General features: G+C 42.4%; 1 protein-coding gene across 14 annotated transcripts in view; it reads left to right on the forward strand.

Moving 5' to 3' along the window:
• Window positions 1-23046, forward strand: part of tanc2b (tetratricopeptide repeat, ankyrin repeat and coiled-coil containing 2b) — a 169652-nt gene that overhangs the window by 124017 nt on the left and 22589 nt on the right. For 11 of the 14 annotated variants that reach the window (XM_085171034.1, XM_085171039.1, XM_085171042.1 and 8 more), the window contains 7 exons: window positions 3456-3639; window positions 5014-5262; window positions 11088-11219; window positions 19055-19093; window positions 20018-20299; window positions 20483-20607; window positions 22490-22721. In XM_085171034.1, the coding sequence (XP_085027160.1) occupies window positions 3456-3639; window positions 5014-5262; window positions 11088-11219; window positions 19055-19093; window positions 20018-20299; window positions 20483-20607; window positions 22490-22721 (1243 nt within the window). The remainder of the gene's footprint in view (window positions 1-3455; window positions 3640-5013; window positions 5263-11087; window positions 11220-19054; window positions 19094-20017; window positions 20300-20482; window positions 20608-22489; window positions 22722-23046) is intronic. The other 3 variants (XM_085171040.1, XM_085171041.1, XM_085171043.1) reach the window with 2 other exon arrangements.

Consider the following 23046-nt stretch of genomic DNA (forward strand, 5'->3'; position numbering starts at 1 on the left):
GCAACAAACAGCTCTTGGCACAAGAGACTTGCTCTAAGCTCAGCAGCAGATGCCCTGGTATCTCTACCTAAACCTAATTTGACAGGTATGAATTTTCCAAACTGTGCAATGAAAAACAGTTGCTGCGGAGAGGCAGCGAAGGAGAAACGGGGTGGGGGGGGGGGGGGGTACAAGGGGCTAACCTGTTGCTGAAGCATTCAAGGCAGGCATAGTTATGTGTTCGCTCTGAAACAGTGTGGATAAGCGATTAGACTGATGGACTGCCTGTGCTTGATGTGAGCGCTGCTGTAGCAGTGGGGGTGTATAAATTGAGAGAGGTTTATTCAAGCGGCTCTTTTTAGAGACGTGACTCACACGAGCACCCCGCTGCATCGTGCACACAGTACAAACTTATTGTTTTAGATATCTGCCCCAAATACTGTTCTCTGGATTGCAATTTTGTTTGATTCATTAACCACCAAAAATGACAAGAATTGCCTCGAGACAGCATCTATTAGCAGATAAAAGAGTGGGCTTTTGTTGTAATTCTTCTCATTTTCTTGGGATTTACTAGATTTTAATGGACTTTGGTTGGTGCAGTAATTCAGGGGTTTGAAACTTTGCCCTCCACAAGACAACAAAAATATGCAGAGTTAGGGATTAGCAGATCTTGATGTAACCATAAACATATAGAAAACTACTGTTAAAGTAATAATAACCATGTAAGTGCAACATAATATAAGTAATATAGTTTCAAAGCCAATTTATAAATGTTCATTAAGTGATTCTAATTCATGTCTGAGACAGTGACTGAAGATAAAAGTGTATAATTCAAAGGAGATGTGCATGTTTTGATAGGGAAAAAAAATTGTGCTTTATCTCGCCCTCTCCTTAGAAAATATTAGCTCAAGATAAAAAACATACATTCATATGCCATCCAGATATTGGTAGGATACTGCTACTTTCATTTTTTTTTAATTTTCTTTATGTAGCTTCAAATCACACCAACAGTTTTCTCAAGGCTCTTTATATTTATAATGTCGAGACCCTACAATAACTTTTAAAAGCTGCTGCTTTGAAGTTGGGCATTTTCACATGGGCGTCTATGGTGATGGTCTTGGCCTCTAATGGCTGACATAGCAGCCCTGGTGGGGTTACACTTGACATATAATGGGAAATAAAGGCTCTGATACTACTCTGCTACATTTCTCCAGCCACCCTGCTGGACAAATGATGTAATAACGCAGCTTCTGTCAGAAAAAGGAGGAAAATAAAGCTACATGGCTCTAAAGGCTTATCAGTGAACACAATATCAATATTTTTTTTTCTTGCAATCATCTTTGTTGTTGCAGAAGTCAATTCAAGATTCTTTGTTTTTCTTTGGGTCTCCCTCTATAATGCATAAATTCTCCTTTTTGGCATTTTTAAGGTGATCTTTGGTATGCTGGGTGTTTATAATTCAGCGATCATTATAAAAAAAATTGCCATTTAACATGTTTGAATTCCTACAATAGCTGCTGCAAGACCTCGCCAGCTGATAGAACAAGGTGACCTCAACTTGCAGAGGGTGCAGTTAATTGCCTTTCATACTCGCGTGCTCTCGCTCCCTAAATAGATGCAGCGTTCTCCAAGTTCAATCCAATCCTCACGCGACATTTAAGGTCAAACCTACAGGAGGCTGCGTTCGTTATCCGAGCTGATAGAACTGCGGCGTGGTTGAGCGCACGCAGGGTTGAAGATTTGTCTGCTGGTGTGGATGTTTGGTTACATCGGGGTCAAGCTCTTGTAAACATGACACTTGAGCGGTCTCATCCATGAAGACAGCAGAGGGCAGCGGTGACTGAAATGCTGGTTGACAAATTGTTATTCCGCAGGCACAGAAACACTGTTTAGTGTCAGCCAGAGGGCATTTACTTAAAGTGGAAGTGTGTTTACAGGTGTCACAGTTATCCCACTAATCTAGTAGTACTCTGCAGTGTGTGTATTGTTGAGGTGAGAAGTTGTTTATTGTGAAAACATATGAGTGTTCAATGGTTCCAGGTTTTCAAGTGTGAGGTTTGCTGCTTTTCTTAAAAATAAGGAATTACAACTACAACAATTTTTCAACTTAATTGGCAGCGTTTGGATAAAAGTTTTTATGTGTTTGTGTAATAAGAAGACTTTATCACAAAAATAATGGCGAACGGACTACATTTGTGCAGTGCTAGTCAAATCAAAGGGCCACATTGTCTCTCATTCACCCACTCAAATAGATAATAAGCAGTTGCTTGGTTATTTGGAGCAATCAGTAGATTAGTGTCTCTCCCAAGGACATGTTGACATGTGGACAAGTGGACCTGAGGATCAAACCAACAATCCTGCGATTAATTGTCACCCTGTTCTCATCTCCAACCTCAGGAGGCCGTCAACAGATAATTGGCAGATTAATCAATACTGAAAATAATCATTTAGCTCCAGCATTACTCCTGACTCTGGATGTCTGTTGGCTAATCTAAAATGTATTGGCTTGGTGTGTCCCTTCAGACTTCCTCCTGCAAATTAAAGTAGACCAGATTTTGCCCTGAGCGCCACTTCACCCCTATTTTCTGTCTGTGTTCACCCCAGTGCTTAGGAGAGATTTCCGCGTGTGCCTTTCAGTGACTGACGCAAATACGTGGTTACTTGCTTGTTTTTCTGTGAATGTTGCATGCTTGTATCCTATAAATTTGGGCAGGTTATGTTTTGCACAAGAGTACATCTGTGGGTGTTCAGAGCAGCTGCTGATTGGATGCAGCAGAGTGTTTATATTTTGTCGCCTGTGGTCAATTGTCTCCTAACCCGAGCCGACATCGAATAGAGTCACTCCAGAGTGCCTGGAAAGTGCCAGGACTGAAAATACTATACATTTATACTACATATAAGATTGTAGTTATGGCAAAGAAGAGGAAAATATGCATGAAAATAGGGGTTTCTATGGATCTATAAATGCAAGTTAAAGTTAGTATTAGTGTTAAAATGTAACTCTATTGTTGTCTCTATTGTTTTCTGAAAAGAAACCACATCACTGTATACAGTACATATGCTACTTGCAAAATGTATTGGTTGTAGTGAAGGTACCATTATTAAGTATTTTTAAATGCTACTACCAGGAGTGTTGAGTGTATTTGCGTATGTAAACATGCTGTGCATTTGCAATTTTCGTTAGCTATGCAACGTGGCCTAATTGTTAAAACTTCTTCAAGCGTATCTTGTAGCGAAATGGAGCATATTATGAGTTAGTATTATATGTGTTTGTATACATGTGGGAGAAGGACTAAGAGGATCAGCAGGGGGCTGAGCTTTTGAAAACTGCAGTATTGGAATGACATTTTCCTTCGTATGAGTCACATTTTAAAAGTTCAAACGCTGTACTTTTGCCATTAATACCCATGTGTGCTAATGGAGCTGTGAGAGCCAAAAAAAATCTTTAAAACTGTGTTTATTTGTGTCCATCCCAGGGCCAGAACCAGAGGATCAGCCCGTGTTCCACCCTGACCAGCAGCACTGCCTCCCCACCTGCAGGCAGCCCCTGCTCAACCCTCCCCCCTGCCATGCCCGGCCAGGCTGGCAACAGGGACTGCGCCTACGGTTCTGTCACTAGTCCCACCTCGACACTGGAGAGCAGGGACAGCGGGATTATCGGTGAGATTATGCGTGCTGATTCACATAAAACGCCCGTAATGAACATGAGTACATTCATGAATACAGAAGGAAGAAGCAATAAACCCCAAAGAAACTTGAGTTACAATATGATATCGTATTTTAGGGGACAGAGAAGAGGGAGGGGCGTTGTTTTTGTTTTGCTGTGGTCTTTCGGGCTCCTTGTTTTTTTATGTCTAGGCCATTAAGTTGGGTGAACATAGTAATTCTGCTGGTTCTTTAAAAAACTGTATCTCTACATCTTGTCTGAGTTAACCAATCAGACGACTCCAGGTTCTGACCCATTGGCTGACCTTAATGGCAGCTTTATTGGGTTTATGGTGGAGGTAACTACCCCGGAGCAGGTACTACATTTCCCCCAGGAAATAATGCTGCTTTCTGTTTGAGGTGGGATGTTGGAAATCTGAGCTGGAATAAACCCCACCAAACCTAACTTCATAATCCGAGATGGTAGCAGTGCACGCAAACCTTAGTAAATCTGTTCTGTACATTACTGATTTGTATTTGTTACGTGTTAAATTAGCCATATACAGGGCGCTGACTAGGCTTTGTCTGTGATTGTGCTGTGGTTGTGTTTTTAAGATCAATAAACAGGCATTATGCTGTATTGTTGTGTATAGAAAGCAAAAGAACTTTTGTTTTCCCCACTACTACTACTGAAATGCAGTCAGTTCAGGAGAGACATCACTTAAATGCCTTTACAAGGTATCCAAGCTAAAAGGAATGCAGGGTTGCCACAAAAACAAAACTAAAGAAAGTATGCCTGAGAGTTCCAATAGTGGGAAAACGGGCTCGTGCATTTCCAAACCACTCTGTACAACTCTGATTGTGTGGTAAAGCCAAAAATCATAAAATGATATTTCCAATTGTGCAAAACAGTTTGATTTAAATCTGAGTCATGACCAACAAAAAGAAAAATGGTCATTCTGAATGCCATATCCAGACCCAAGCAAGGTATTGTCCAGAAGTCTTCTTTGATCTGGTCTGTGATCAGTTCCCAGTACAGCGAAGGTCCTTTCCTGGTCTTTACACCAACTGGATGTAGCTTGATACCTCGCCATCATCTGTGGCATTTATGCATCAATTGAAAGGAATCAAGAGCGCGAAATGCTCTCCGGTGCGAGGCAAAAGTCGAAGCAGGTGCCGTCATTGTTTCCTGGCAACAATGGTGAACACCTGCAGTTTGATGAGGAAAGCATTGCATCAACATACCATTGATTCAGAACAACAGCAAATAAATGTGAAAGCAGATGGGCTGGGTGGGTGGGTGAAAAGATGACAAAGGAAACTCAAACAAACCCAGTGTCTAAAACAAAAGAAATGATCTAAAAGACCATGTCATTGTTTGTGTTGCAGCAACTCTGACCAGCTATTCGGAGAACATGGAGCGAGGCAGCAAATACGGCGAGGGCTCGCGGGGAAACCTGAAACTGTGGCAGTCTCAGAAATCAGGCATGGACTCGTTCCTATACAGGGTGGATGAAAACATGACCGCCTCCACCTACAGCCTCAACAAAATCCCTGAGCGAAACCTGGAGAGCATGTCCTCCCATTCTGCCCACTCTATCCCTCTGTACCTCATGCCCCGCCCTAATTCTGTGGCTGGTGAGTCCCTTTCTCTTTCCCCGTCCCTCAACTGTGAATGTTTTTTAAAAAAGGTATTTGTCCAGGAAGCCAAAAATATGGTTATTTACAGGCGAATGACCATGCAGCATACAAATTTTGCCAAGTTAGGGAGCCTTTTCTGGCAAAATTGGATTGAGCTGCTGGTGTTTAGCCATGTCACGCCCTATTTCTGACTTCTTATTTGCTTCCTCTTCACTCCTTTCAGCCTCTCTTCCCATGCTTGTTGTCCTACAGGACGAACTGTAATCCTCTCCTTTGAATTATTTTGCTAGCAAAGGCCCTAAATATATAAATATTTAGCGTCTTGCAGGCTAATTTGCATGACATAACCTGTATTTTTATTGTACCACAAAAGGTTGTTTGAGTGTCTGTAGCCTTGTGGGTGTTCTTCTTTCATTTCAGAGTATCCTAAAAACTGAGGTCTCAACTACATTTCTCCTGCAGTTCCCTAAAATTTGGTTTATTCATAAGAATAGCTCACATGTGCTTTGATTTGATTACATTTCTCCTTCATTTTTGGGAGAAAACTGCTCCAATTTCTAGCTGTCATGGGGTTATGTTGAAATTTTGGGCAAGTGTAAATCCATGCTGGTATTTTGTTAAACTCTCACAGCCCTCTGGTGTAGATTGAAACCATGCAGCAGAATAATACAGTGTGGGAAAGGGAGCATCTGCAGAATAACATACTGCGGCTGGAAGAATATTACACAGGAAAAACTGGCATTTGTATCGCTAACAGAGGCCTTGTTAATGTTGGGTTTTTTTGGCCTTGAAAAGCTCCCGAACATAACAGTAAATATTTTAGGAAAAAAATGTCAGTTTTATAACACAGAGGCTGATTGTAATATTGTTCTCATCAGAGAGGCTGTTACAGACGATGAGCTCTGTTATACCTTCTCCTACTCCTCCTGGAAAAAGAGTACATGCGTGCAGACTCTCTTATATATTTCACTAAACACTGTAATATGCCTGACAAGGCCTGTCACTGCAGCTATGACCCTCTCTTTATGCTGGTCATGTTCTGCTGTTTGACTCTGTCTGGCAGCGCAGAGACACTGTCGGGTTTAGAGATTCATCCTCGATCTCATCTCCACCCCGCAATAGTCAGATCTTCAAAAGAGACTGAGTGGGCTAGATACGGCTTAAAAGACATGATATAAGCTGCAGATGATGCAAAATATAAAATGGAGAGAGTAGAAAAGGTGTGAGCGAGGGAAGAATAAAAAAAAAAAAGGGAAAAAAGCACATGATTTGTCTGATGGCATTTGTGTTCGTCAGGAACAGGAATTCCATATTGAGTAGTGGGAGATGGATACATGTGGAAGAGGAGTGAAAGGGAGTAATCATAATCTCTCTTTCTCGCTCTGCCTCTCCTCCACAAAGAATTATTAGATGATGTAGGGATGGGAGGCAAGCACAGGCTGAGGATTGGCTGGGCTCACACAGCAGTGGAACATCAAAGCCCCAGGCATTAACCGTTTCTATCCCCAAGAGTGACAGAGACTCGCTTTGATGTGCGGGGAGAGAGGGAGAGCGATACGGAGCGAGAGCAGAAGGCGACTGGGGAGGAAAGAGAGAAGGGAGGGGGCTACTCTATTACCTAATGAAGTCAGTGCGTTGGTAGAGCTGAGGATAGATATGGAGGAAGGAGAAACCAAAACCAAGATTTTTTTTTGTCCGTTCACACGTCATGATGATTAAGACAAGTACTGAGTAAATTGTAAAACTGGAGGACTTACAAACACAATTTGAACAGAAGGACAGTGAAAATGGTTAAACCGCAGGGTGGGAACTCCTGACCACTGTTGTTTAGGCTCGAAAAGAGAAGGCTAACATTTCCCACATTGACACTAGATGGCCTTTGTTAGATCCTAGATCCTTCTCACCTCGCTGATTTGTTGTAGAAGTCCAATGAAAACAGTGGAATTGACGATACTGCCACGTTGATTTAGGAATCTTGTAGTTTTTAGGGATACGGTTTTGGTTTTTATTTAAAAATTTAAAAAAAATTAACAATAGGGATGATTAATTAATTATAAATATAATCGTACTTGTTATTACATGTTTTTATTTCCTGTTTCCCAAATAAAGGACAAGTAATAGTGGCTAAGAGCTTGCCTACGTACAACTCTGCATATCCTGGTGTTGATTATGCTAATAAGCTTTCAATAGAATTGAATTTTTTAGCCTAGCATAAACAGCCTAATATAGCTTATTAGCATAATCAACACCAGGATTTCAATTCAATTCAATTCAATTTTATTTATATAGCGCCAAATCACAACAAATGTCGCCTCAAGGCAGAGTTGTACGTAGGCAAGCTCTTAGCCATTAATACTTGTCCTTTATTTGCGAAACAGGAAATTGAACTGGGACACAAAACGCCATTAGTGTAACAAATGTCTAATATGTTTCCAGGCAAAATATTTCTAGTCTAAGGTTAAAAAAAAATCACTTAGCTCTTTTAACCAAGGCGAAGGCAAAATGAAAAAAAGTTTTGTTTTTATTTGATATGTACTGTGTACTATGGCCACATGTAGAGAGGATGATGAAATGTAAAAGACTGATGGTGATATCTTTGTTCAGTGCCCACAGGGCACAGATTCAGTTCTGACTGTTTTTAAAAGCCTTGTGACCAAAGATAGCCTGGGACAAAATTCAGATAATGATAGTAATTTAATATCTCACAATGTGACTTCTGCTGTGACCTACATCTACAAACCAACCGACTGTAATGCGGCATGAAATGATGCGCTGAGCAGCGCGACACCGGCATGTGTCAAACAAATTGTTTGAATTTCCAGCAAAGCAAGAAATTCGAGTGGCAACCTTCAGGGATAAAAAATTAAACCACCCTGGAAGTAGTTTCATTCCAGTTTAAGTTTCTCCAGTGGTATCTTGCACCAAAAGCCAGGCAATCACAATAGACTATCATTTTAAAAAGCCCAATTTTGTATCATTCGAAAGCATTTTTTCAGCATGGTGCCATAATTTTGCCAACCAATCGAATGTAAAATGCTGTAAAAAGCACCAACGTCGCAAATACGCCACGATTTTCAGCCCGGTGACTATAGCTGACGATAATTCAGCCATTGTGTTTAATTCGTGGTGTGGCTACATAATAACTTGAAATCCCCCCTTCATTCACACAAATTCAAAGCGAAGTTTTACCTTATATTACCCATGTGAATTCCTGGAAACCTGGAAAATAAAACCTGGAAATAAATAACAGCCTAATGGGCATGAGTAAAAAAGTTATTGCCTGTATGTCAATTCCCCTCATTATTTAGACACTGCATGTAATCGGGCCACTGTAAAACTTAATGTTAGGTTTTTTTGTTTTGCTCTTTTAAAACTTAAAGCTTTTTTAACATGGGAGTTTGTGGAGATTGACTCAGTTTCAGAGTCAGCCTCAAGTGGCCATTTAAGGAACTGCAGTCTTAAAGGTTACCACTGGGTCGGTCTACATAAGTCTACATACATCAAACTTGTTGTAACTAACCAATGAAGGTCTACACCTGAAGTTGCCAGATTAGTGATGCAAATACTGTGGAATCTGCAGGTGTTAATGACGTAATTTACTATGTATTTACAAGAATACATAGACATCTCAAGAATCTAGGTGCACCAACAGATATAACTGCCTGGGGAACTGTGATATCCATTCTCAGAGAGAAGACTCGCTCTTTAGTCTCTAAATTCACTAAATTAAGGTAACGGCTCACTTGAGATAACGTTTTTCATTTGGGGGATGCACAGTCTACATTGATTTCCTTTTTCCTTCATTTCTTTTCCTAATTTCCTTTCTGGCTTTAGTCTGCTTAGATACATGGTGTTTTAACACCCAGAATTATTGTTGAAATACCTCTACCTCCATTATTTATCATCGCAAGTCATCTCTCTGGTAGATGAGAGGAGAACAGCGAGGCATACAGAGCTCCAGCAGCTACCTCATATCTGCGATGAGTAGTCGACTTCCTGGCTGATACTGGCTCTGGATAGCAGCCCAGCTGGTCTTTGCGAGTGTGTGTGTGTGTGTGAGCGTGTGTGCGTTTATGCCGTTTGTCGCTCTTATAAACAGGAAGTGTCTGATGTGGCTGTCATTACCCAAAGCTCCCTGTTGCAGAGTTCAACCTTTTTCTCACTTTTTTGGTACACCTTCCAATCTCTCACTGTTCCACACTTGGGTTTTTCTTCCCCTTTCTTTTTCTTTTCACTATCCGTGTAGTCTTAGCGCACTGGCACGAGAACTGTGAATGTGATCCCCAGCAGCCTGCTGCATTGCAGATAGAGATGATGAGCACACGGATTTGAGTCCTCACATTCAAACACAGTTGAAAAGGAAGAAAGAGACTTTTCAGCCCTGTAGTCCTGAGTCATTCTTCCTTGGTTTTGCAGCAAATTAATGGCTCCACTGCCCTTGCTTTTAGCCTAGTTGGATGGCCAGCACCTCCCAATTCAGCCAGGGCTGAGGCTTCGGCATTCTCAGCTGCCATTTTCCCTCCATTTTGGGAAACCCATGTGGCTCGTTTTTTGGGTCCATGGCTGGGGTGACTCAGGCAGTCAGCAACACACAAACACAGCCAGTACACACTCGACTAAGCTTAACTCCAGTGGCACAGAAGCCACTCTTTGAACCAAGGACAGGACATGGATCAGTGCTGAGGTGCCGGTGAGTGTTACACAGGCGAGACGTGCCGGGCTTAGAGGCCTGCTCCTCTGAGATTTACCATGCCTTAGTTTTTTGAACGCCTGCAGAGAGAGAGAGGCAGACGACAGAACTGAGAAGAGCCATGGATTTTCGGTCACACCTCTCTCCAACTCCTTGAATTTGACATTTCAAGGAATTTGACAACTTCAGGTATGGCGTGAAAGACAAATTTCGGAGCGCTGCTTTATTTTTTTCTGGATTACTAATACTGAAACCCATTCTGTTGATCATGATGTACACACCGAGGTTACTGCTGAGGCCTGGGATTACAGATGGGAAGAGCAGACCAAATGTGTTCAGGAGTGCAAAATGACAGGAAATTATCAAATTGTTGTCCATCTGCGTTTATCCATCAAAGCTTGCGGAAGACGTTCTTGGTTGAGTCTACAGGTGCACTTCCATCATGTGAAGCGTTTCAGGCCATCTGGCTGAATTGTTTCCATGTTTAAAATCTGCATGTTGCGGTGACCTGGTGACTTGGCAACTCGGCGCTCATCTGTCAAGGAACCACCAACCTCTCGATTAAGTCCCTTTAATCCTTTCTGCATTTGCCTCGTCTTTCCCCGCTCTCACCTCTTACTGAACCGAGGGGTTCAGGGGTGACGGGGAATCTGTGTGTTTACTCAAACTGACAGCACCTAATCTCATTTAACATTCAGTGGTTCTGAGTGTTGGCCCTGAAGACACAGTGTGGTGTGAACAATCAGCAGCCAGCGTCAGACGGTGTTCACTCCATGAATAAGACATTTGTCTACTGAGCTAATTAATCCTGAGAGGGGCCGGATGGCATCTGTCTCCGTGCCGCGTGACAGACACAGAGAAGAGGGAATTTTAGGACATAACCATGTAGGGCTGGCTTTCTCTTTCCTGCAGGAGTCGGCAAGTGGGAGAGCAGAAGCCTGACAACTGCCTCAGGGCAATGACATGAACCTTTGCCACCTTCTTAAGTGTGTGTGTGCCTGTGTTTGTGTGGTTTGGTTATTGTAGTCTCTGAATGCACATGTGTGCTGACAGTACTGTTTTTTTTTTCTTCCTCTCACTCTTAAAACATTCCTCTCTGTCTCCCCTCTGCCTCACACACACAAACACACAGCTACCAGTTCGGCCCACCTGGAGGATCTAGCATACCTGGATGAGCAGAGGCACACTCCGTTGCGCACCTCGCTGCGCATGCCCAGACAGAGCACCACCTGCGGGCCGGGTCGCTCCGGGCAGGATCTGAGAGGTGAGCAATAAGCCAGAGTAAAGGAGAGCACAAACACACACACTTTTGCACAAGTGGATATCTGGATTTTGTATATTGGAAGAATGATAGGAAAGAAAGTAATATGGCTTGACTCACAGACAGATGGCAAAGAAGTTATATGTTCATAAAACCTTAACACGTGTTCAATCCCAAATAATGAATTGACTTTTAAAGAACAATTAAAAAACAAAAGGTGTTTGTTATAACATCGAATGAAGCACTTAAATGCTAAAAATTAATAAATGCCATGCTGTATATGTCCATCTTTTTTATACCGTATGGCATGTGCTTAGGTTTCGTTGAGCATTTTGTTTGACTCTTTAATTTTCGTGCCATTTCTGCATCAATATGTGATGACAACGTCTTTATTTATGTACAAATCAGGCAGTAGGTGACTGTTCAACACGTATTGATAGTTTTCAACAAAGTATCCTCCAATTCTTTCATTTCTTTTGTTTGTTTTCTTTTGTTTTCTTTTGTTTTCTTTTTTTTTTTTGCCTGTCCCATTTGGTTCTTTAGCCGTCAGAATTGTTGTCTGAAGACCAACAAGGATACCCAATGGATTTATTTTGCCAAATGGATCATCATGGCATTGCCGTATTGGTCCATTTGATCGACCTTTGTTTTTATTATTTATTTTATTTTATTTTCAGTTGTTACAGACGGGACAGACATGAGTGAGGGATAGGAAAGGGAGAAAGAAAGAGGAAGGAAAAGAAAAACAGAAGGGGAGAGGGACAGTGAGAAAGGGGGGAAAAAATATCTCCTGGATCACCTGTTGAGAGAAAAAGAATAGAAAACAAGCAAAAAAAACAACAAAGCAACATACTAAACAACACCATCGCATTAATCTAGCTAAGTGTAAACAGCAGTAAATACTAAATATTGAATGTTGTTGTGCAGCACGCAGGACAGACAGCGCATAATGTGCTTTGAAGTAGCAGCCAAGAAAGGTGTGATTTAAGTCTACGAACAGTGAACACCTGTGTGCACACCTGTGTGGATCGGCGCGCTTGTATTCAAATGGTTTCCCCATGTAATGGTCTGCAAGAGGATGTAGAGAGCCATAGCCCTGTCCCCCAGGGCATGAAGCAGGCATGGAGGCAGGCATTCTAAATATTATGGGGAGATGTACTCTGGGTCCGACTTTAAATATAAATCTGTTCTTAAGTGCAGTTTTGAAGTTTGGATTTGAGCATTTGTGTGATCGTTGTTTTTATAACCGGAATATGACAGTGAGGTGTGGATCTCACGGAGAAACCAAGCAGAGCGCACACTCATGCAGTGGTGAATCATATCCTTCCTAATTGGTTATTTTACTCTCAGACACCATAAGCTATTAAATGAACACTGTGCTGTACCAGGTAACATTAGAGATCTGGGTTTAATAACAATCTCAACAGGAAAAGTTTACAAAGGCCATAAAGGAAGTGAGCAGTCGTCATTTTCTCATGGATTTCTAAATAACCACAGAATCCGCCCCCTGCTGGCCACTAGAAAGAATGCAGGTTTAAGGCTTCACTTTTCAGACCTGGAAGCTACGCCCATCTTTTATGTATATGTGCTATGCTATAAACTGACCCATTGCAGTCATTTACTGTAGTGAAGCATTGCAAGGACTCGGATGATTCTGTGATCGGTAAATTTGTTTTGTTTTGTTTACTTTTAATTTTTTCCACCGATTGGCCAGCTGTTTCACATCATTCACAGTTCAGATGCAGCGATGGAGACGCTGTTCTGTTCCGTTTCTCATCCACAAACAACAAATCTCGCAAGGCGAAGCTGCATGACGAGCGAGTTATTTTTAAAATTCAAATCAAAGTCAGTGACGGTTCGTTTGCGCTCTGCGGTGTCTTTCAAATGCAAATGCCTGCACGTATCGCTAAGCTCTTATAACAGACCAGTGGTGCGGCTGTGCTGTTGGTGGTGAACTCCGGATGTCGCCGGCTGTTGTCTGTTGTGTCCTCGTGTCGTCCTTCCGTTTCGCACACAATGAGCATTTTGTCATACTGTCTCACTACTAAGATAAAATTTGTCTCTGTGCTTAACATTCAGAGTCCGCTTCACTGCACATTGTTCAAGTCTCGAAAGCAGCGAGTGCCTCTGTGATGGAGCAGCCTCCTTACCACATGGCCAAATGGCCTTATGTCACATTATGTGTCCCCTTGCCCTTCTTCCTCTATCACTTAGCCAGTAATGAGCGCTGTAATGACAGCCCTCTGCCATCCGAGCGAACACAGATATGCATCCCTGTGTGCTTTAAACACCTGTTAAGACCTCACTTAGATGAGATTGTGCTCGACTGAGCGGCGATGTGATTCCCCTGCTCAAGGGCAGCTGGCTGGCGACAGAGTCAAAGAGGTTTTATAGGGAAGAGAAAGGGAAGGAGGGACATAGACATGAAGGAAAAGGGAAAAGACAGGAGACATTGGGTAAGAAGTAGTTGCTCTCAAAGCCTCACTGTTACTGCCAGAGCCACTTGTTTCAACCTTCCTCCTCTAAGGGCAGCCAAGTGTGTTTACAAGCCAAACGACTGCATCCTAGCATGCTTTCTGCCTCCTTGGATCAGTGTCAGTGCCTCCCTGAATGCTCTGCTCCTCTGCTTTCATCAGGAGAGACAGAGAATGAGACAGAGAGAGAGAGAGAAAAGAGAATTGAAGAACAGAGTTTTCCCCAGAAGATTATGTGGGGACGAATTACCTCAAATAATTCTTGAAATTGAAACCAGACTTGAAGTAGGGAAAACTCAGACTTAAGGATGAACCAAAGAAAAGATTATTTGATCATCCACTTCAGTTGTATTCTGTTGTCTTGAAAGCCTTTTGGTGTTGCTGACCAGATTGTTGATTTTCTAATGATGGCCTGCTTTATTTTTGACTATATAGTGCCGGTTTGTAATTCTTCACACATGAATAGAATAATGAACAGGCCTCACATGACCACGGAAATTTTTGTCAGTTAATTGTCAAGTTAATTTTGAGCCTCTGCAATTCCTAAACAGTGCAAAATCTTTAAGAAGTCCCTTAAACTAAAGCTGAAAGTCTACACTTCCTCATATCCTGGTACTTTGTACATCGCCTCACTGAATTTTAAATAAGAGGATAACTTACAAAATTGTGTCATTGTCCAAATATTTCTGGATCTTAGCTGGTCCCTGCTCTTTGCGATCAAAACTTGTGCATACAATTTTAATAATAGATGTGAAATGCAAACATTTAGACAGACTCTACATCTAAGAAAGAGGCTCGCTGGGTATTTTGCATGAGAGGCTGCTGGATCTGGACTTACTGGAGACTGTTGGTTATGTACAGTATTGATCAGGTGGTAGCCAGCTGACAGATGCAGCTCTCTCTGTGGTTGATTCTGTCGAAGCTCCGTTTGATGCCAGCCATCGAGGGCCCAAGCTGTGCTGCTGTTTTGAGGAGAGTGAGTCAGACTGTAATGGACCTTCTTGTGCTCCTGCCTGCCTACCTCTAAGATTTACCACCCACCTTATCTTTTCACCGCAAACTCTCACATAACTGTACACTGCACACACATTTATCCTTGCGTTCTCTCTCCTTGTCTTCGTCGCTCCACTCCATCCCTTCACCCCTCACCATCTTTTCACCTCGTCTCGCATACACAGAACAGGCTGATGGTTGCACCTTTTGGCTGATAAAATATTTTTAACTCCAAATGATTTTATTACTCCCATATATATATATATATATATACTCCCTGACAGGAGTGAAAAGTAAGTAATAACTCTTAGAAATTCAGTTGAGCGCTGCATTTGATTAGACATTTAAAGGATAAGGTTTGTAATGTGCAGTATTCTTCTTACTGTCAACAAGTGACACAAGAATACCAAAGCAAAGAATAAATGGATGCTGCTAACAAGTATAACCTATGAAGCATGATGCAGTTTATTCATCTGTGCCATAGAGATCTATTGTTGTTGATTAACCTGAGCATGGTCATTTCTTTCCAGTAAGCCCCACTTATAGCAAACACATGCCACAAGTACTCGCTCGAGCTACAAATGTGCATTCATTCATTCAGCCTTTTAGAATGCACTTCATAGCGATTACTTTTGAAAAACTGAGCAGCATTGACCTGGTTATTAAAAAAAAAAAAAATCCCCCTTTTTAAAGATGCTTCATGTCACATGTGTGCACGCACCCGTATTTGTAACAGCGTGACAGGATGTGAACATTAGTGGTACTCCACCTCGGCTTGGTGGCACCCTTCCTTCCCCAACTCTGCTCGGTGGCATCCTTCCTTTAGTCGTTAATTAGGCTGAAGCAAAATAATTCCTTCTTGAAACTCCTCAAAGTGCTTTAATTATAGAGAGTTCTGGAAACACTCACTTCTGCTAATTCTTTGCTAATTAGTTATTTGTTTTGCTTTGTGCACCAGTAGGAGAGTGCCGTCTAGTTCTATTATTCGCAGAGTATTCTGTAGAGTTCAGAAGTGGGGGAATTTAGACCAAACATTATATATGGATACAAAAGCACTGCAGGTCAGAAAAAACAAACAAAATGCATGTTGTGAAGTGAAATTTCCTTAAAGTTGGAAACAGTGGTCTAAAATTTGTTTTCCAGCTTATTTCACACATTAGTTTTTTCGCACAGTTGGCACACAGCTGGAAATTGTCATCTTCAGACATTTTCTTCTGCTTGAATTATTCAGCTTTGTATAAGTGAGGGTGCTGCCTTGATTGCAGAAAACAGCTGACTTTTACCTACACTCTCCAAGCGCTGTCAGATATCATGCAGATCCTGCCGGGAAAGATCGGCATGTTGCACGATCTGAAGGTGAAAGATCTTCTGATGTCCGGTCCAGTTGCATTGAACATTTGCTGACATGCACCTCCATCAGGTAATGTCTAGAAAAGTTTAGGGCTGCAACACATACTTTTTTTTAAAATCATGTGACTCTTAACCCTCTCAAGGCAGGCGTTGCAGATTTGCAACAGTTAAAAGCTAACAACCTGATTACCCAACATACATATTGTATGATTTTTTTTTTTACTCAGAAGTACCACTGCAGGTATTCTTTTGTGCATTAGCAACAAAAACTTAATTTGAGCCTGAGAGGGTTAAATCGATTAAAAGGGTTGCCGTTAATTAGAACTACAGTGGTGTTTATAGTACACATTTATTTACAGTAAACACAACTGAAGAAGAAAGGTGGTTCTCATTTCTGCTTTAGTTAACGTGGTTAGATAATGGTCGAGATTTGATGACAGTGCACCAACTTGTTCGGAGCTTCAGATACTGTTATTTGCTGTCCGAGTACAAAGTCATAATTTATGCAGTCTGCATCCGATAAATGCATTTTGACTCCAGCTATCTAGGTTTGTAATATTTAAGTGTGTGTTGGGGTTCTTCAGGGGGTTTTGCATGTTATGTAACGTAATGCTTTGCTTGGTTCTAAGACATAAGTTAAGTAATTGCTATGCCAACAAGGAAATAGTATGTGTGGAATGATCATTCGGTTACCACGTTATTTTTAAGATCACGCATTAGCCATAGGCACATCCAGGTGTAATGTGTTGCTCTAAGCCTGCTCTGCAAATTACATAAGATCAGATTTTTTTCGCAGCAGATATTATGTAAGTTCCTGTTGTTCTGGCCATGTATTTGCTTAGCTGTAGCTCTGCATCAACTGCTATAAGACATAACTCGAGTTACAGGAAAACAATCCTTCAACAAACTAAGTTTAAGCTGGGAAGTTGTTCACCTGACCTGAGATAACCCATCACCACACTCCCCAAGAGCTCCTTGCGACAAGCAGTGATCATCTAAACTGCTTATCATCCTTCTTCCCTAATATATCCCCTCTTCCTTCACTGTTGTGCCAGTTTCACTCTCCTTTCCTCTTCCCTCTTTTCTTGTTTCTGTCCTCCACCTCCCATTCTCCTCCTCTGCTTCTCATCTCCCTCCTCCTCTTTTTCTCCCTCCTTCTCAAGGCTGTTCAGTCACCGTGAGTCATCCTCACCTGGTGAATAATTAAAAAGTCTGAGACTCTCACTCCGTCTGGCCGTGGAGGGTTGGCGTTAGAGGGGGAGGACGAGGAGGAGGAGGAGGGGGGGAGGTGGAGTGATACCTTGCTCAATGCTGCCTGAGGTGGAGTGTTATGGGCAGGATTATGAGTAACTGCCAACCATCCCTCTCAATCGTGCACACGCGCACGCACACACACTTGCTCTCACCATCCAAACAACTCCCCTAGCCCCTGTTCACAACATGGCTGCCATGTTTTCCTGAAATACCTGACACAGTGGAGCAGCGGTGGCTGTGCGATTTAACGTGCATGAAGAGATGTAATCGTTTCTGCCATTTGGAGGATGGTGTGAGGTTGCGCTTAGTAATTCCACAAGGACGGAAGAAGCTTTACGGGCACGTTTGGCGTTCAGTCACCCCCAAGATAATTGGATTAGCACCACTTAAAACTGAGTCTCTGGGTATTTAGCTTCCTACTTCATTGACCTGAGTATCTAAGCTATTGTAAGTTGCAGCACTGGGCGGCTTTCGGATCACCAGTTTCGCATCGTGTCAATTCCTTCCTAGCGTAAAACCCAACTGGAAGAATTTTACATCAGCACAGAGTCGTCTACCTCTGCCTCTGCGTGTGTTTGTTGAGTTAGCACTAAAATAATCTGACCTGGGAATATGGATGAAACGTCTTTTATTACACTGGGCTGCAGCTGGCACACAGCTTAGCGCAGTAAAATGCAGTGCTGGCCGTTCATTTGGTATAAACGTAGAGCAGCATTTTACCCACTTCCATATGTATCTGCATTTCTGCTGATTGTATAAGACAGAATATTCTCAGCGTAATCGTCATATTTCTTTTTGATTCTGCGATTATAATTAGCATTCCTGGATAAAGGGGTAGTGCTTGCAACAGCACTTTGAAGTGCCGTGTGGTACAGGACATTAAGAGCAATATCAGCTCATTATCAGCAAACAGAAGTCTTTTAGAAAAGACATACAGCCCTAATGCAATGCTCACTCCCTCCTTGCCCCCTGCATAATTTGCAGCACTGTACCTACACACACTGAAGAAAGAAATCTGTACACGTTCACCAGCTTTCTCCTAATGTATAGTTTCTACTGCTCTGACTCACAGCATGCTTTTTTTTGCTACTATGCTGCAGAGTGTGAAATGAACTACTGCACTGGCTATTATCTGACCAGCAGCTGTTTCTCACTGCATACTGCAAGAATCTGATTAAACTTTACCCCAGCGTACAACCCAAAACCAAAACCAAGGTGAAAATCTGATTTTTCCAGTTCGTTTGAGGCTCCCTGTAATAACTTTAGATTCTGGAATATTCTATGTGAAATTGCGGCTAACGGGCTTCAATGCACATGCACATGCGCGCACATTTGAGCAAAATAGGCTGTGGAGTTGAGGTTGGAGTCTCTCTTCACGGGGTCGAATTACTGCTCGAACTGGATTCAATTACTTTTATGGGGATTGATTGATCTCGCCCAGCGCAATGGAACCAATTAGATTCTCCCAAAAGTGCAAACCCTCTCCAACCTCCCCTCCAGACATGCTGAGAAATGCGCTCAATGTAATTCAAAGGATTTCAATTAGTAATCGACCCTGGTCTGGTGGTTCCCCATATTTCTGACATGATGATGTGCTGATGCTGCTGCTTCCTCTTCCCCCCCTCCACTGAGTTACACCTTACCCTGTGCTCTGACACACTGCACACCGCTGCCAGTTTCCATTCCTGTCCTCACTGCCTTATTTTTGCTTCTCTCTCATTACCCTCTTTCTTCTTCTCTCTGTCTTTCGCTTGCTGTTTGTCCCAGCTTCTGCAAATAGCACCCATGCCTGGCAATCGCAGTCACGTAAGTTACTTCAACTTTCATTTGCTGCAACAGGCAGCGTGTTCTGCTCAAACTCGCTCTGCTTGCTGGCTAATGCGCTACATGTGCTCCAACGCTCTCACCAGCAAAGCGTTTGGATTATTCACGTAAAACTCTAAGCTCGATATCGGGCGTAGCTGCCAAATGCTGAGATAACACTTAAAGGAATGACACCGTCTAGAAAAGAGCGTGTTTTTACTCTCAAAACTCCAACCAGTTTAAAAGATGAGGTCTGGGAGATGACACTCAGAGGCAGCAGACTACATTTTCACACAGATTTTTATCACACAGCTTCTGAAGTTCATAGCAGATTCATTTTAGCCTCATTAGTCTTTAATGGTCCATATGTTGTGCTGAAAAGATGCCCAACCTCTGCAGGACTTTAGTTTAATTACTCCCCCTAGTGAGTAGAATCAACAGTCGGCCATGGCTGTTAAAGGCAGTCACTCCCTCAACTTCTTAAAAATATCTTTGACAACCGCGTGAACTCAAAGATTGTTTTGTTGTAAAATATGGGCTGATAAGTGGGGAAGATCAACAATAAAATGGTGTGAATAATAAATTCCTGGGCAGTAAAAAGTTGTCATCTTTACGTCTTTAAAGTTAAATTTTCTTGCCTTTAGTGTTCCAGAAAGTGGAAATTACTCCAGCTACAACTTGTAGGGATAAGTGTGCAAAACATCAAATCAGTGGTGCATTTACTGCCGCATTGTGCACCAATGTGTAGCTAATTGTGCACTAATACGGATGGATACATTGTATGCACCTGTATCATGTTTATGCACGCTGTGTAATATATTATTACTTGCAATAATGCAACTAAAAGGAGGACTGTTATTGCAAAATATTAAAGTGATGACACAGCTTGTCGCTGAAATACCACTAACTCTCTCTATAACCCCGCAGTGCGTTTTGCTCCCTATCGGCCTCAAGACATCGCCCTCAAACCTCTGCTGTTTGAGGTGCCCAGCATCACCATGGACTCGGTCTTCACCGGCCGCGAATGGCTCTTCCAAGAGATCGACGCCCACCTCAACAACCCCAACGTCAGCACCAACCAGGGCGTGGTGATAGTAGGCAACATCGGCTTCGGCAAGACGGCGATTATCTCTCGCTTGGTGGCGCTCAGCTGCCACGGCACCCGCATGAGACAGATTGCTTCAGACAGCCCCCAGGCCTCACCCAAACGTAGGCATATGTTAATTTTAAATATGGTTTGCCTGGTTTTGACTTCACGATCTTCACGACCCAAGCTGACTTCCAGATTAAAATTGCAGTACTTTGGAAATCTTAATGAGTCTTCAGCCGTTATGTAAAAATATTTCACATGTTTTAGCTGCCCTTGAGTGTGTTTGGCTGCCTTGTGTCCAGATGGAGAGGGGCTTCCTCTTACCCAACCCCAGCCTACGCATGGCACCCTCGGAGGAGGCAGCTGTCCCGGGACCCCAGAGATGAGGCGACGTCAGGAGGAAGCCATGAGGAGGCTGGCATCTCAGGTACTGGACACACCTTTGCATTTCAGCCTGCAGTAAACAGACAAAACACAGAAAAAGAATCCGGGTTAAACATTTGTCTCAAAGTATCAAAACACTACAGCTGATTGGTGTGTTTTTGACTTTTCCCCCCTCTCATAGAGTGCTTTTACAAATGCAAATTATCTATTTTTCAACCATTTGCTTCACAAATAAGTGTGCTTGAAGTGATTGTAATATGAAATTTGCTGCTCGTATTTGATTGCCGTATATTAAGGCAGTGTAAGTGCACAAGCTCAAACCACTCGTGTGTATTTCAACCTCTTGGCACGTCCATATCCCCGACTTTTATTTTCCCAGCAAAATCAGTTGCCAAATATTGTGTCAAGAGAATTTGCATGCCTCTGTATTGTTTTGGATTTTGCAATGCGCATCTGACTACTGAGGGGGGAAAAAAATTCTATTCAATCATCTAAATGGTCATCTTAGATTTTAGGTTAGCCTTGAAATGTCCTTGATTTGATAAGATAATTGTCTTTTCATGTCTTAAATTGACATTGTTAGTAGGATAGCCAGTGATGTGCTCTTTTGAAAATACCTTTACCAAGTACATGCGCAGAGATGGCTCATGTTCTGTCAGAAATGATGCAGTTTCAAGCTTTTGAAAGAAAGTTTCTTGCTACCAGCAGGCACTCACACGGGGCTTAATCCTGAGGTGGTAGAATTCAAAAACAGGTGCTGGAGATAAGCTGCGACTTTGCCTTTGCCCTTTTGAAACGTTCCAAATTATGTGCGCGGCTCTTTGTTGTGGTAAATGCTTTTAAATGTGGAGCATTAACTTCCTCTAACCTGCCCGCGATGTAAACCCTTTGTGATGTGTGAAGCCGGCTCTCTTTCCTGCTCTTCTTCCTGTCTGCTGTTGCACCTCAGTACCCCCTCCTTCCCCTGCTGCGTAGCCATCTGCATTCCCAGTCCCAGCCTGATGCATTATGCAGATGTGTTTAAAAAAGAAAAAACAACTTTGCCAGGGAGCCTTATGAAATATTTATACCTGCAGAAAGCCATTTCCCAGCCAAGCTATTAGATCTTGTTAACTCTGTGAATTAATAATTGAGCTCACTCCCTTTTTCACCCCTTTTGTTTTAAAGCCCTTTATTCCACTGTGACCAAAAATTAGCATTCCATTTTGATTAGTCTTCTTTTTTTTAACCCCCTTCCTTTTTTCTCACTGCCCTCTGATCGTTGCCACCGCTTCTGAAAATTCAAGCTCTTTGTGATCTCTTAGTCCCCTGGAGTGCCCGGTCACACCTGCTGCTATTGTTTAGCTGGCTAACCTCTCAGAAAATTCACCTGCCCTCTGCTATTTTCCATCCCATCATGTGCCTGTGCAAAAATAACTTTCTTCTTTTAAAAATCATTCTTATATTTGCTTAATCAGTTAATCTGAACATGTTTCAAGCACGTAGCTGTGAATTATGACAGTTTAACACTTGACTCCTTCGTACAACAGTCTTCTCACACATGAGCATGCATGAACTAACTCAGTCGGTCTCTCTTGGCAGCTGGAAGCGATGAATTATTAATAGCTAAAACCATACAGCGAAACGAGCAGTATTATGTTTCATTATGCTGCAATCATCCACCATGAAGTTGACTCAATCCCAAATGAGTTGTAGCTGTTGTACACCGGGAAAGCTGGCTTTGCACTGACGGAGCCCTGAAAAAAAGTGTTATTTCTAAAAGTGTGTCGTGTGTCCCCAAGTGCTCCTTGACACCAATCTTGAGTTTGCAATATCCAAAGGTTGCTGAAGGTTGGGAGTACCAGAGGGAAATGGGGAGTGTTCACCTTTACAATTCTCCAAATGACCTGGCTTGCAATCTTCTCCCAACTCTCTGTCGCCCCCAGGTGGTGGCGTACCACTACTGCCAGGCAGATAACGCCTACACCTGCCTGGTGCCAGAATTTGTGCACAATGTCGCGGCTCTCCTGTGCCGCTCACCGCACCTAGTCGCCTATAGGGAGCAGCTGCTGAGGGAGCCACACCTGCAGAGCATCTTGAGTCTGCGGTCCTGCGTCCAGGACCCCCTGGCCTCCTTTAGGAGAGGGGTCCTGGAGCCTTTGGATGCACTTTACAAAGGTGAAGCATTTAGAGTTTGTATTTCTCAAGTATTTCTGCACATGTGGACAGATTAGCTCAACTAACCTCGGGAGAAGAGGGAAAAATATAATTCTGAAAAAAAAGGAAAACAATGGATTATTAACTTAAACTATAGCTACCAGTTTGAAATTGCAAAGAAATTGTCACTAAACGTAATAAATAGCTTTTAGTGTAGTATTAAGTAAAAGTAGTGGACAGGTGGTTGAAATGGAGTGTGTGTTTCTTTATATTTTACTTCCAGTTAGCCAGTTAATTTTAAAAATGATCTCGAGCAATAGTTCTCCAGGTTTTTTGATGGTATTTC

This window comes from Neolamprologus multifasciatus, chromosome 8, assembly GCF_963576455.1.
Source record: "Neolamprologus multifasciatus chromosome 8, fNeoMul1.2, whole genome shotgun sequence".
NCBI lineage: Eukaryota > Metazoa > Chordata > Actinopteri > Cichliformes > Cichlidae > Neolamprologus > Neolamprologus multifasciatus.